This window comes from Corvus brachyrhynchos, unplaced genomic scaffold, assembly GCF_000691975.1.
Source record: "Corvus brachyrhynchos isolate BGI_N302 unplaced genomic scaffold, ASM69197v1 scaffold182, whole genome shotgun sequence".
In the NCBI taxonomy this organism is placed as follows: Eukaryota; Metazoa; Chordata; class Aves; order Passeriformes; family Corvidae; genus Corvus; species Corvus brachyrhynchos.
Genome location: NW_008236807.1, coordinates 2,463,153 through 2,475,301, shown reverse-complemented (window position 1 = coordinate 2,475,301; position 12,149 = coordinate 2,463,153). Strand labels below are relative to the sequence as shown.

The window sequence follows — 12,149 nt, the reverse complement described above, 5'->3', positions numbered from 1 at the left end:
TTCATTCAGGGATGAACATTTTTGCTCAGTAAGTAAAAGAAAAATAAAGTGAATAAAAAGAAAAAATGTGAATGGAATCTGCAGCTGTGGTGCTAAGAATGTGTCTCAGAGCTGGTCTGGGCCGGGGAGCATCTTCTGCTGCATCACTGAAAAGAAGTTACAAATGATCAGCCTCTGAGAGGAGCCTGTACTCCCAAAAGAGTCCTGGGCATGCTAACTACTCCAAAAAGGCCTCTGGAGAAAGTGACTGCAGTCAAAGCTTTTTCTGGTGTCCTGTGTCCAGGCTCTAGGAGGACAAGGCCCATGCTGGATGGGGCTTGCAGCATGCTGGTCTAGTGGCAGCTGGCCTGGCCCATGCAGGGGAGTTGGAGACTGAGATGATCTTTAGGGTTCCTTCCAACACAAACCACTCTATGATTCTATGATTCTACAAAAAGACAGAAGTTTTACCCCTTGCTAAATGTGGAGGCTGCCACATGTGGTGGTGCAGGACCAGGTTATTTGCTCGAGTTGCTACATGTAATAAGCTTCAATGATTATTTTTTTCATAACTTCAAGATCTTTTTGTTCCTCTTTAGGGAAACATATTCAGCCTTCCTCTGGAACAGGTCATATGGCTTCCTTCTCTGGCTCACTCCACTAGGACTTCAGAAACCCCACCCTACACGGTACCAAGTATCCAGCACTGTGATACTCTGGCAATGCCTGAATCAGGAAGTGCAGGTGCCACATAGGGCGAGCACACTGCAGAGTCTGGATTTCTTTTAGGGTTACTGTTGACATTTGGACCAAGGCACCACACACAGCCATCCAGCAGGTGCCAGATTCAATCACTCAGAACATCAAAACCCCAAAGCTTTTCATTGTGATCTTTAACTTCAAAGACAGCTGACACCAGCTTCCCACCCAGGAGCCATGAATCAGCCTTATCAGATTGACAGGTGACAGTTGCTCCATTTATTGCAATGGTTTTAACTCTTTTCCATCTGGGTCATAAACAGAACTTCACGGCATCTCGCCGCTGCTGTGATATTGAATTTGTGCTCCCTTATCTATTAGAAATTTTATTCATTGTTGACAATGACTAGTAGATTTGGGGGAAGTTGAAGGAGATAAAGAATCATCTTGACCTGGTTCTCCGTCATCAGAATCACCCCATACGTTTTCATCCCATGTATCTCTGCTGTATCTTTCCCGGGACTCTGACATCTCAGTCATCATATACGGCACCATTTTAGTAGAAATTTGCTGTCCTCGAAAATCATCTCTGGTTTTACTTTCAATTACTGGTCTTAATGTTACTTGCTCATCACCAGATGACAATGCAAATGTTATACTCTCAATTTTTCCAAAACTGGGGAGCACTCAAGCACTGACATTTCCTGGGGAGTCTTGGCTTGCAGCTGCTTGAATGCCATCCAGCTGTTAACAGCCAATGGATAACCTCCTAGCCCTCCCTGTCCAGAATTTATCATGGATAAAGCAATGATATCCTTGGGGGGTATGGGCCCCCTCAACCATGGCATCCTATACATGATGCCAAAAATGTGTCATCCCACCTGTAGCAGGATGCTCTGACTGGAATGGGGTAAAACAACTTGAGCAATGGCCTATTTGCCAAGCTCCCAGTGGTGAATGGAGAAGGGGCCATCATGCTGCTTTTGCTGTTGAATAATGCTGGAACCAGCCAGACTCATCAATCCCAAAGTTAAACATCCTGAGGGTGAGATAAGGATACAGTAGACCTGGAAAAGTAGCCAATAAAGGAACAAACAAGTTATACTACTAATAGCTTATCTAAAGCTGCTGAGCTGACACAGATGGTCTGGAGACATCTGACTGACAGTCCATCACTTTATACTGAAAAAGCCCAGTCCCACTTTTTAGTGGCAGGGTCTTCTAACAAACACTTTCCTGGAGTGTGTGTGTGAAGATTCCTCCTTGGAGTGGAGATGACTCTCCAGGTCACTTCTTGAGGCTGAGCCAAAGAGATTTGACCATGGTCATTGGTATGGGTGAGTAACATCAATCTCTACTTAATTGTTTTTGCAAGTTTTAATATAACTGCTTTAATGTATTCACTTCAATACTGCTTCATAGTGCACAGTATTACACTGGTAGTTACAGCTTCCATACTGTGAACTAAATAATTCTGATTAAGATATTTTTGCCTAATCATTATCATCATAAGTCATATATATTTATGTAAATATATCTGCTTTGCAATCCTCAAACCTGTGGGACAAGTTGTATAAAGTTTCAATTACATCTATATAATCCTTTAGACCTAAACCATTGACAAAGTCCAGGGCTAAGATCAGATTCAGCTGAATCCAGACACCTCTCTGAGAAGGATTTTACCAGGCAAGAGGGTCCTTTCTGCACCTCATGACTCAGTGGGAAGGTTTCTCTATTAACCTTTGCCTGAAGCTCCCATTCTGCCCACAAAACCACCTTTAAGGGAAAGGGACCCCCCAGGATCCCTAAATGTTCATGGTCGAAAGGAACGACAAAAGTCAGAAGATCGGTAAAATTTCACAAAGTTTTATTAGTAAATTAGACACTTGGCAGGGAAATTGGTATGTTAGTCCCTGAACTACTCTCTAAGTACATGGCAGCGGGTACCCTTTTATGGATAAATTTCCCTGCCCTCAAGACAGGTTTCTCACATCATATCATATGAAGTCTGTTCTGTCAGACCTTTCTGGAAATGAGTCAGAGACCTTTGGAAGTCTTGGGTTGTCTTGTTCCCCCCCTACAGTCCATTACCCCCTCTACTCTGCTCTGTTGGGACCCCACTTGCAGTGCTGCCTCCAGCTCTGGGACCCACAACAGAAGAAGGACACAAAGCTGTTGGAGTGGAGTCCAGAGGAGGCCACAAAGATGCTCTGAAAGCTGGAGCACATCTGCTCTGGAGAGAGGGTGAGAGAGCTGAGGGTGAGAGAACCTGGAGAAAAGAAGGCTCTTGGGAGAACTTGGATCCCCTTCCAGTGTCTAAAGGGTTTTAAAAGAGAAGGGGACTTTGGACAAGGACATGGAATGACAGGACAACAGGGAACGGCTTTAAACTGAAAGCAGGTGGGGTTAGATTAGATTCTAAGAAGAAATTCTTCCCTGTGAGGGTGGTGAGGCCCTGGCACAGGTTGCCCAGAGAAGCTGTGGCTGCCCCTGGATCCCTGAAAGTGTCCAAGGCCAGGCTGGACAGGGCTTGGAGCAACCTGGGATAGTGGAAGGTGTCCCTGCCCATGGCATGGGAGTTGAGACTACATGGATGGTCTTTGAAATTCCTTCCAACCCAAACCATTCTATGATTCTATGACATGTGGGAAAAGCTCCTGAGCCTTTTCCACCCAGGATGGGAAGCTTACTCCCGGGGACAGTCACTATCAAACAGGGAAACCTGTCCCCTCCCATAGAGTTCGGTCAACATGTCCTCCAGCTCCCCCAGTGTGAGGAGCTCGACCTGGTTCTTGTCGTTTTCAGCAATGACTGCCCAAGCCTTTATGTAGTTGTTGTCCACCACGCAGCAGGCAGCTGACCAGAGGTGGCTGGGTTTATTGACCCTCCCCCTGGCGATGTAGTTGTTCCCAGGCACAGCACCCACAATGGCGTAGGTGGTTGTACAGCCCTGGGTCCTCCTGATCATCGTTTGCTGCTCGTAGTTGTTCCAGGCGCCGCCGTTGAGTTCCGCATCCTGGGGCACTATGTTGGTGAGGGTGAAGGTAGCCATCCTGCTGCTGTAGTCATCATGGTGGCCATTGGGGTTCAAATGGCCCCGGTTCAAACCTGTCAGGTTCTTGTAGTCATGAAGGATAGCCTGGCTCTGGCTGATTTTCTCTAAGCTGACATTGTATTGATTTAAGAGTGTCCACTCTTTTTCCATAGTTTTGGGATAAGTTGGGCCAATCAGCTTGACAGGAAAAGAAGAGGAAAAGGGGTTAGTATTGGGGATGGGAATAATGGAACAGATTTCCCTGGAGCAGAGGTCTCTGAGTGTCAAGATCCTGGTTTTTGTCTGGTCCTGATGTGGTACAATACCAGACTAGTTGCTCAAGTTCCTATGAGAAACAAATGCAAATATTTTTTTATTTCAGAAATTTATTTCACATTTACTGCATTATATTTAGCCTTCCTTTGAAACAGTGCATATGGGTTTCTTCTGTGGTTCATTTTCACCTAAATCAACCCTGCCACTCTGTCCTTAGCAATGACAGGAATTTCCTCTTTTTGTGTCCGTTATTTCCTTGGCCTGTTTTCCTAAAGGTCTGAAGTTTGTCTGAAAGATGTTTGGGAGAGCTCTGTAGTTTGTGAAGTTCTGTCTGTCTGCTGGATCCTTCTGGACCAAGTGCCTCCACACAAGCTTGAGCCAAAGGGGCTTAGGGACAACTTCCTGTGGATGGAGATCACGCCCTTCTGACTGGACTGACACTGATGCTCCTCACTTTTCACTGCCTGAAACATCACTCCAGAGATCCCCCCAGTGTTAACCTGACCCTCTCATCTCCAGTGTTGGGGTCCCTCCCCTGCCGTGTAGCCCTGGGAGAGGGGCCCTGAGGGCACAGACACGGGGTTTCCCTGCCCCTGCTCAGCCTCGTTCCCATTGGTTGGTTTGTGTTCCCTGCGCGGGCAGAAGGACCCTTGGTCCCGTGACTGGAACAGTTCCTCGGCAGAGCTCCGGCCATGCGGCTGGAGAAATAAACATCTCTGAATGGACTGACACTGATGCTCCTCACTTTCCACTGCCTGAAACGTCACTCCAGAGATCCCCCCAGTGTTAACCTGACCCTCTCATCTCCAGGACTGTGCCTGCCGAGGCTTTGTCCCTGGGCCATCTCACCCCATTCTGAGTTTCTCCTCCCTCTTCTCACACCACACACAAAGCCTGTTTGACTCTGCACTGGGAGCAGATCAGCTCTGCCAGGGATGCCAAACAGATCAGGGCAAAGTGGGGATCAGAGCCCAGCAGGACTCTTGGTCCCTCAAGTTTAGGCTCTCTTGGATGCCTTTTCCCCATCACTTGGTCACCCACCACAGCAGGGCACTGGGAGGGGAATCATTTGACTTTGGAATGCAATGCAATTTGATTTGATTTGCTCTTCCTGTCAGGTCAAGTCAGAAAACTGGGCACCTTTGGGATATGACTCATCCCATCCTCCTTCTGATGTCTCAGATGCATCAGAGAAACCATGTGGTGCAGGTGTTTGAAGTTAAATGAGGAGAATCCCATCCAGTGTGTCCATTTGCATGTGTGTGGGTGTGGGAGGAAATGGAAATGGTTATTTTAATACTGCTTTTAATGACTGGAGGGTGATGTGCTGTAAGAGACACTTACCTGGGGCTCAACCAGCCATGTTTTAGGTCTCTTGCCAGGTCCAGGCTGGTAGATGTAGGCAGAGTACACAGGAATACGCATCTTCCTGTCGTACAGAGTGGCAAAGTAATACTGGTTCTTGAAGCGCTGGCAGATCCAGGCTGGGTTCTGTGGCTCCAGGCCTTCATTTGGGGGGGTCTCCCGGAAAAAAAACTGAGGACATGAAGTTTGGCATTATTTGGGGTGAACCCTTCATAGAAAAACCTAGAACAACTTGCAAAGTCATTGAAGACCTCGCTGTGTCCCAGCCAGAGGCAGCTGGCCAACACCTGCAGCAGCAGCAGCAGGCGCAGCATCGTGGGAGGATTTCAAGTGAAGGGCTCTTGCTCCCCTGGAAGGCAAATGCAGAGCAGGGGACTATGAGAGACCAAGGAGGGGGTAAGTTTGTCCTCCTGGATATGGAAAAATCATCAGCGCTATAGGGTTGTGTAGGGAGATGACTGGGGAGAAAAGGATAATGGTACAGAAGTTACAGGGGAAAATATGGTTGCTTCTCCCTGGATGAAGCACAGTCAGCACATGTGGCCTCCCACACACAAGGAGGTCCAAATCTAAGAGGAGGGCTAAACAGCGGGTGGAGTGGCGTGGAGTGGAGTGAAGACACCACGGCCAGGCTCTGTCAAAACCCTTGCAGAGGAGACACCTTGGTGGTATTTTCTAGCTGACAATCTGCCTGGCAGCTGAAGACCATGGGAGAAAAATGAAGATGTCCTGCTGCTGAATCAACAACCATGGCAAAATTCCTCTCCTTGAACTGACGCACATCCCCATCCCAAGGTTATTGCAGGTACGTCACTGAGATATCCACCCCCAAGGCATGAGAACCCCTCACTGAGAAAGATGTATGACTACATGCAAATGCCACCTAAATGTAAAGAAATAGCATAAAAGTGAGTTTAAAATGGACAGAAGTGGTGGTAGACTCCATTGTAACTTCTGGGATCAGTCAATGGGCTGAACCTGCCTTCTCTCACTCAGGGATGCCTATTGGGTACGAATCCTACTTTATGCATGCTGAATGATTACCTCAAGCCAGCTTTTGTTGGGGATTAAAGCTTATTAGTGTGTTGTTCTGAATTATCTGAATATTGCTTTGAATATCTTTCTTGCAGTCAGATACTTTCACTGTCAAGCCTCAAACCTTAACCAGTCACAGTTTTATTAATAAAGAGTTTTATTGTTACAGTTAAACAGTTAAAGTGAGTCCTTCAAGGATGCTGGCAGTCTCTGGCAGTGGGTAAAGGTGTAGAGACCCAGGAGGGGTTTCTCTGGTTGGTGCGTGACCCTGAACAAGTCAGTCAAACCCTCCAACCCAGAGAGCTACTCAGTGAAGGGTCCCCACAACAGGACACCAACAGACTGATAAGGCAGAAGGATTTTGGCTTTCATGTGGCACTAACAGACTAAACACACACTAAGGGTTTGAGTAAATCTCCCTTTTTCACATGAGAGGGTGAAATCTAAAATAGGTTTTAAGTGCCTAGAGGAGGCAGCATTGGGGAACTCAGTCTGTCTGAGGCGGGTTCCAAACACACCCCATGCCTAAACAGTTCTCACAGCACAGTTATCATGGAACTGAGGTATGGCACTGGGACAAGGTCACCTTTTGCAACCTACTTGAGTTGGTCAAGAGCTCAGCTTTTGCACTGGCACTGGAGAAAAAATCCTGCAACAAACCAGGGCCTGGAAGCCCCTACTTCCAAACATGATCTCACAGAATCACAGAGGATGCTGAGTGGGAAGGGACCCATCAGGACCATCGAGTCCAACTTTGGGCCCTGCCCAGGACAGCCCCAGAAATCCCACCATATGCCTGAGAGTATTGTACAAACACATCTTGTACTCAGGCAGGTGTGATGATGTGACCACTTCCCTGGAAAGCCTGTTCAGGGCTCAGCCACCCTCTGGGTGAAAAACCTCTTCCTGATATTCAGCTTAAATCTCCCCTGACAGCTTCAGGCCATTCTCACTCCCTTATGCTCTGAGGACCTTGCACAGCAGAGATCTGCAGCTGGGCAGGGACTCTGCTCAGCCACGTTCAGTGCTGAGTTGGGCTTTAGTCTCATGGGGCATTGGGCAGGGAAATAACAGTGATGCTGCACTTCCTACATGTCTCTGGCCCCATCCAGGTTCACACAGACACACAGCTCTTCCAGTCACGTCCAATACTGAACCCAAAGTAATCCAGCTTCGGGTCCTGCCTCTCAGCTGACATTGGGATATTAAGCTACGTATACCCTTGGCTCTGACCCAAGACATCTGGTCCTTTTTCTCTTTAGCAACCCCAGATCAGGAACATGGTGACCAGTAAGCTGGAAATTAAGAACAGGAACAAGTAGTGACTTTTTGCAGTATTGTGCAGAGCATGCCCATAGCTGCCCCAAATCAAGCAGAGAAGTTCCTGAAAAGTCCTTTTGCATGACCCCCTCCACGAGCTGAAAAAATGTATTTAACTAACGTAATATATAACTTAATATCAGATCTAGAGAAACCAACCTACCGTGGGAAAGAGCAGCACCAGACTCTGCTCACAGCCCCAAAGTGGCAGAGGACTCTCAAATACCTCTCTGCAGTCTGAGACTGGCTGTTTTTATATGATCTCCGGGAAGGAAGAGTTGTTAGATTTCCCAAACAAAGTTGAAAATTAATTTGTTCGGGAGTTCAGCCACCTGTGTTTGCCCAGAGGCTTTTTGCAAGGTCATGGGTGGAGTTTTGGTGCTCAATAAACTCACTCCTCCTTCTTATTCAACAGTTTGATGTTAATTTTCCAGGTGGCTTGGCTTGAAATTCTTTCCCAAATCATTCCTTCTGTCCTTGCCCTCCTTTACAGAAAGTGTTAAAGAGATGCAAAATTCAGTGCATGCATAAACACTGATTGCTCCTTGGAGGGCAGATGTTGGAACTCAGCAACTCCAGCCTAGGCTTTGTCTATATATATTTACTCCAAAGCTCAGGAAAGACTTTGAATATTGGAGTAAATGGTGAGAAAGGAGCAAGAGCTTACCTTGAAACAGAGTCTCAGAACAGGCAACCTTTCTTCTTCTGCCTGGAGAAGCGCTTGGCTGATCCCTCAGGAGTCCCAGTGCAATATATATACCTGGTCATAAATCTGCCTGTTGTGATAAACAGGGAATTTCACTGAAAGAAAGATTTTCTGTTATTCAAAGAGATTTGTTCATGCCTGCCCTGAAGTGGGGTGATGGTTGCTATTTGCAGTTTCCTCAGGATTTCTCCCAGGTTCTTGCAGCATCACATGTCAGGAGAAAATAACCGGGTCTGGTGACTTCTCTGTTCATTTCCTCATTCCCCATGAATGGGGACCTATGTGTGTTTCCGTTCCTGGCAGAACATCTCTTGTGGCATTAGACTGACTGCTCTGTCTCTGAGTACACCCAGATGTTCACAGTCTGCTCTTCTGCAGCCTCTCAGAATACAATTAGCATGGTCAGGCTGCATATTTTCGCTTGCCTCATTGCAAAGGCTTGTAAGAGCCCTTATTCATGCCACAGCCTGGTGCTGAGAAGGCTCTGGGAGACCTCAGAGCCTCTTCCAGTACCTGAAAGTGGTTCAGCTGGAGAGGAGCTTTTGACAAGGGTTTGGAGTAACAGGACAACAGGGAGCAGCTTCAAACTGCCAGAAGGCAGGGTTAGATTAGATGTTAGGATTTTAGTTTCGAGAAGAGCAGGCTCAGGGCACTCTACAACTACCTGAAAGGAGATTGTAACAAGGTTGAGGTTGGTCTCTTTTACCATGCCAGTAGTGAGAGGACTAGAGGAAAAGACCTTAGGATGAGACAGGTGAGATTCGGATTAGATATTAGAAAAAAAGCTTTCAACTGTCATGGGGTCAGGCAATGGAACAGATTGCCCAGGGAGGTGCTGGAGTCACCACCCCTGGAGGTGTTTCAGAGGCATCTGGATTTGGCACTGGGTGATATGGATTAGTGGTTTAAGGGTTACAGTGATAGTGCTGGGAGGATGGTGGGACTGGATGACCTTGGAGGTCGATTCCAACCTCTCGGATTCTATCATTCAGTGATTCTGTGAAACTGATTCCTTTCTGGTTTTGGCTTCCCAAGTGTTTCACAAGCTTGCTGTGGAGGGCAGGGCATTTCCGGGTACTGTCAGGGGTAAAGGTCCTCAGGACCTCAGGGAGCTGATGGAGCTGGGATTCACAGGGGTGGTCAATCACCCATGGTTCCAGAGCCTGGGATGAGCAGTGGTGAGGATGAGTGTGGTCTCAAGGCCCAGCAGGTGTGCAGAGGTGGGTGAGCGAGTCAGAGGGAGCCCCTGAGGTACAGCAGAGGTGTCTGCAGAGGTGCCTCAGCCTGAAATTGCACTGATGTTCTGGGGACTGTGATGTTATTGGTAGGAGAAATTTCAGCAAGAGGAAATTTGTGGCTTATACATGAGGTGACCCTGCAAACCAGCACTGCAGCAAATAATTTTTATTGTGAACTACTCAGGAAGTAAATGACCTGTCCTATGTTGATCTTTCGATTATGACATTGATTAAATTGAATACATTGAATATATTGAATACATTTCCCCAAAGCAGTTTTCCATAAATCTGCAGATAAGCTTCAGAAGCAGAGCAGAGAATCAAGGTATCCAAGGAGTGCGTCACAGGAATTCAGCTTTGGCTGCTCAAAGCATCCTGTATATCTGATGGCAAAGCCTGCCTGTCTGATACCTCAGCTGCTGCTCTCAAGGTGCAGTTTCAAAAGCAAGCAAACAAAACCATGTCCCACAATCACATAATCACTGAGTAGTTGGGTTTTGGAAGGACCTCTCAAGATCTTCTATTCCAGACCCCTGGTCAAGCAGGATCAGCTCGAGCAGGTTGCCCAGAATCTTGTCCTTGCACATGGAATGCTGCCTCCAGATTTTGGGCTCACAACATGAGAAGGACACAAACCTACTGCAGTGGAATCCAGAGGAGGCCACAAAGATGTTCCAAGGTCTGGAACACCTCTGCCATGGAGACAGGCTGAGACAGTTGAGGGTGTTCAGCCTTGACAAAAAAGGGCTCTGGGGGAAGTTGGATCCCCTTCCACTACCTTGAAGTTCACCAATAGATGTGGAGAGGGACTTTGGACAAAGGCATGGAGTGACAGAACAAGAGGGAATAGTTTCACACTGACAGAGAGCAGGGTTAGATGAGGTGTTAGGGAGAAATTCTGTACTAAGGGGGTGGTGAGGCCCTGTCATGGGGTGATCAAAGAAGCTGTGGCTGCCCCATGCCTGGAAGTGTTTGAGGCCAGGTTGGATGGGGCTTGGAGCAACCTGGTGTAGTGGAAGGTGTCACTGCACCAGGGAAGGGGATGGAACAAGATGATCTTTAAGGTCCCATCAAACACAACCCATTCTGTGATTCTGTGATTCTATGACATGTGGAAAAAGACGCCGAGCCTCTTCCACCCAGAATATGAGGTTTGTTAGCGGGGGCAGGCACTGTGGAACAGAGAAACATTTTTCCTCCCACAGAGCTGGGACAAGCTGGCCTCCAGCTGTGCCAGTGTGAGGTTCTGGACCTGGTTCTTGTTGTTCTCAGCAATGACCGCCCAAGTCTTCATGTTGGTGTTGGTCTGACAGCAGGCAGCTGACCAGATGTGGCTGGGTTTGTTAACCCTATTATTGGCAATGGAGGTGTTCCCAGGCACAGCACCCGTGATGACATAGGTGGTTTTACAGCCCTGGGTTCTCTGGGCCATCGTTTGGTTCTCGTAGTCCTTCCAGGCACCTCTGTTGAGAGAGCTGTTCTGGGGCACTATGTTGGTGAGGGTGAAGGTAGCCAACTTGCTGTTGTTGCCACTTTGATGGCCACTGGGGCTCAAATGGCCACGGTCCAAACCCTGCAGCTTCTTGTAGTCTTGGGTGATAGCCTGACTCTGGCCAATTTGCTGTGGACTGATCTTGTATTGCTTTCTGAGGAACTTTTCTGTTTTCATGTCCCTGGGATAAGTTGGCTTGATCAGCTTGAAAGGGAAAGAAGATGAAACAGTGTCAGCACCGAGGATGCGTGTAATGAAACAGATTACCCCAGAGCAGAAGTCTCTGATGGTCAAGATCCCATTTTTTGTGACCTCAGTGTATGAAAATGAATGAATCTGAGAGAAATCACAGACATGCCCCTCCTGCATGAACACAAAAGCTTTAAAGGGAAAGAAGCTCAGAATCTGACTGCTCTCATTTTGACTTGTGACCTTTGGGATCCAGCCTGCAGCCTGTGCTGGGAGAATGGGTGGGTGCATGAGACAAGGAGCACTTTCCACTCCTAGGTTTGAAAGGTGACGTTGGTGAGACACCTTCCCTGGCACATCTGCTTCCCTTTCCTCCTGTCTCCACAGCCCAAATCTGCCCAGGGCTCTCCCTGCAGACCCTCAGGCCATTCTGTGATTCTGTGATGCTTTGTGTTGTTGCTACAAGTGTTCCCCACTCCTGGAACACCAGAGGTTGCCTCCTCTAACCACATACACAGGGAAATGTGTTGGGAAATCAGTTCTGGAGCTGGGGTATTCCTTGGGAGGGCTACAGTTCATTCAAGGATGAAGATTTCTGCTCAGTAAGTAAAAGAAAAATAAAGATCCTAATGTGAATGGAATCTGCAACTGTGGTGCTAAGAATGTGTCTCAGAGCTGATCTGGGCCAGGGAGCATCTTCTGCAGCATCACTGGAAAGAAGTTACAAATGATCAGCCTCTGAGAGGAGCCTGTACTCCCAAAAGAGTCCTGGGCATGCTAACTACTCCAAAAAGGCCTCTGGAGAAAGTGACTGCA

The 12,149-nt window shown here is 47.6% G+C and overlaps 1 protein-coding gene across 9 annotated transcripts in view; it reads right to left on the bottom strand.

Moving 5' to 3' along the window:
• Nucleotides 1–3,179: 3,179 nt before the first annotated feature.
• LOC103611380 (endonuclease domain-containing 1 protein) overlaps nt 3,180–12,149 on the bottom strand; it is a 19,308-nt gene continuing 10,338 nt past the window's right edge. For 3 of the 9 annotated variants that reach the window (XM_017728018.1, XM_017728019.1, XM_017728017.1), the window contains exons 2-5: nt 8,376–8,509; nt 5,543–5,702; nt 5,333–5,492; nt 3,180–3,910 (exon numbers count right to left, since the gene is read on the bottom strand). In XM_017728018.1, coding sequence (XP_017583507.1) covers nt 3,365–3,910; nt 5,333–5,492; nt 5,543–5,667 — 831 coding nt within the window. In that variant the 5' untranslated portion in view covers nt 5,668–5,702; nt 8,376–8,509 and the 3' untranslated portion in view covers nt 3,180–3,364. The other 6 variants (XM_017728023.1, XM_017728021.1, XM_017728020.1 and 3 more) reach the window with 4 other exon arrangements.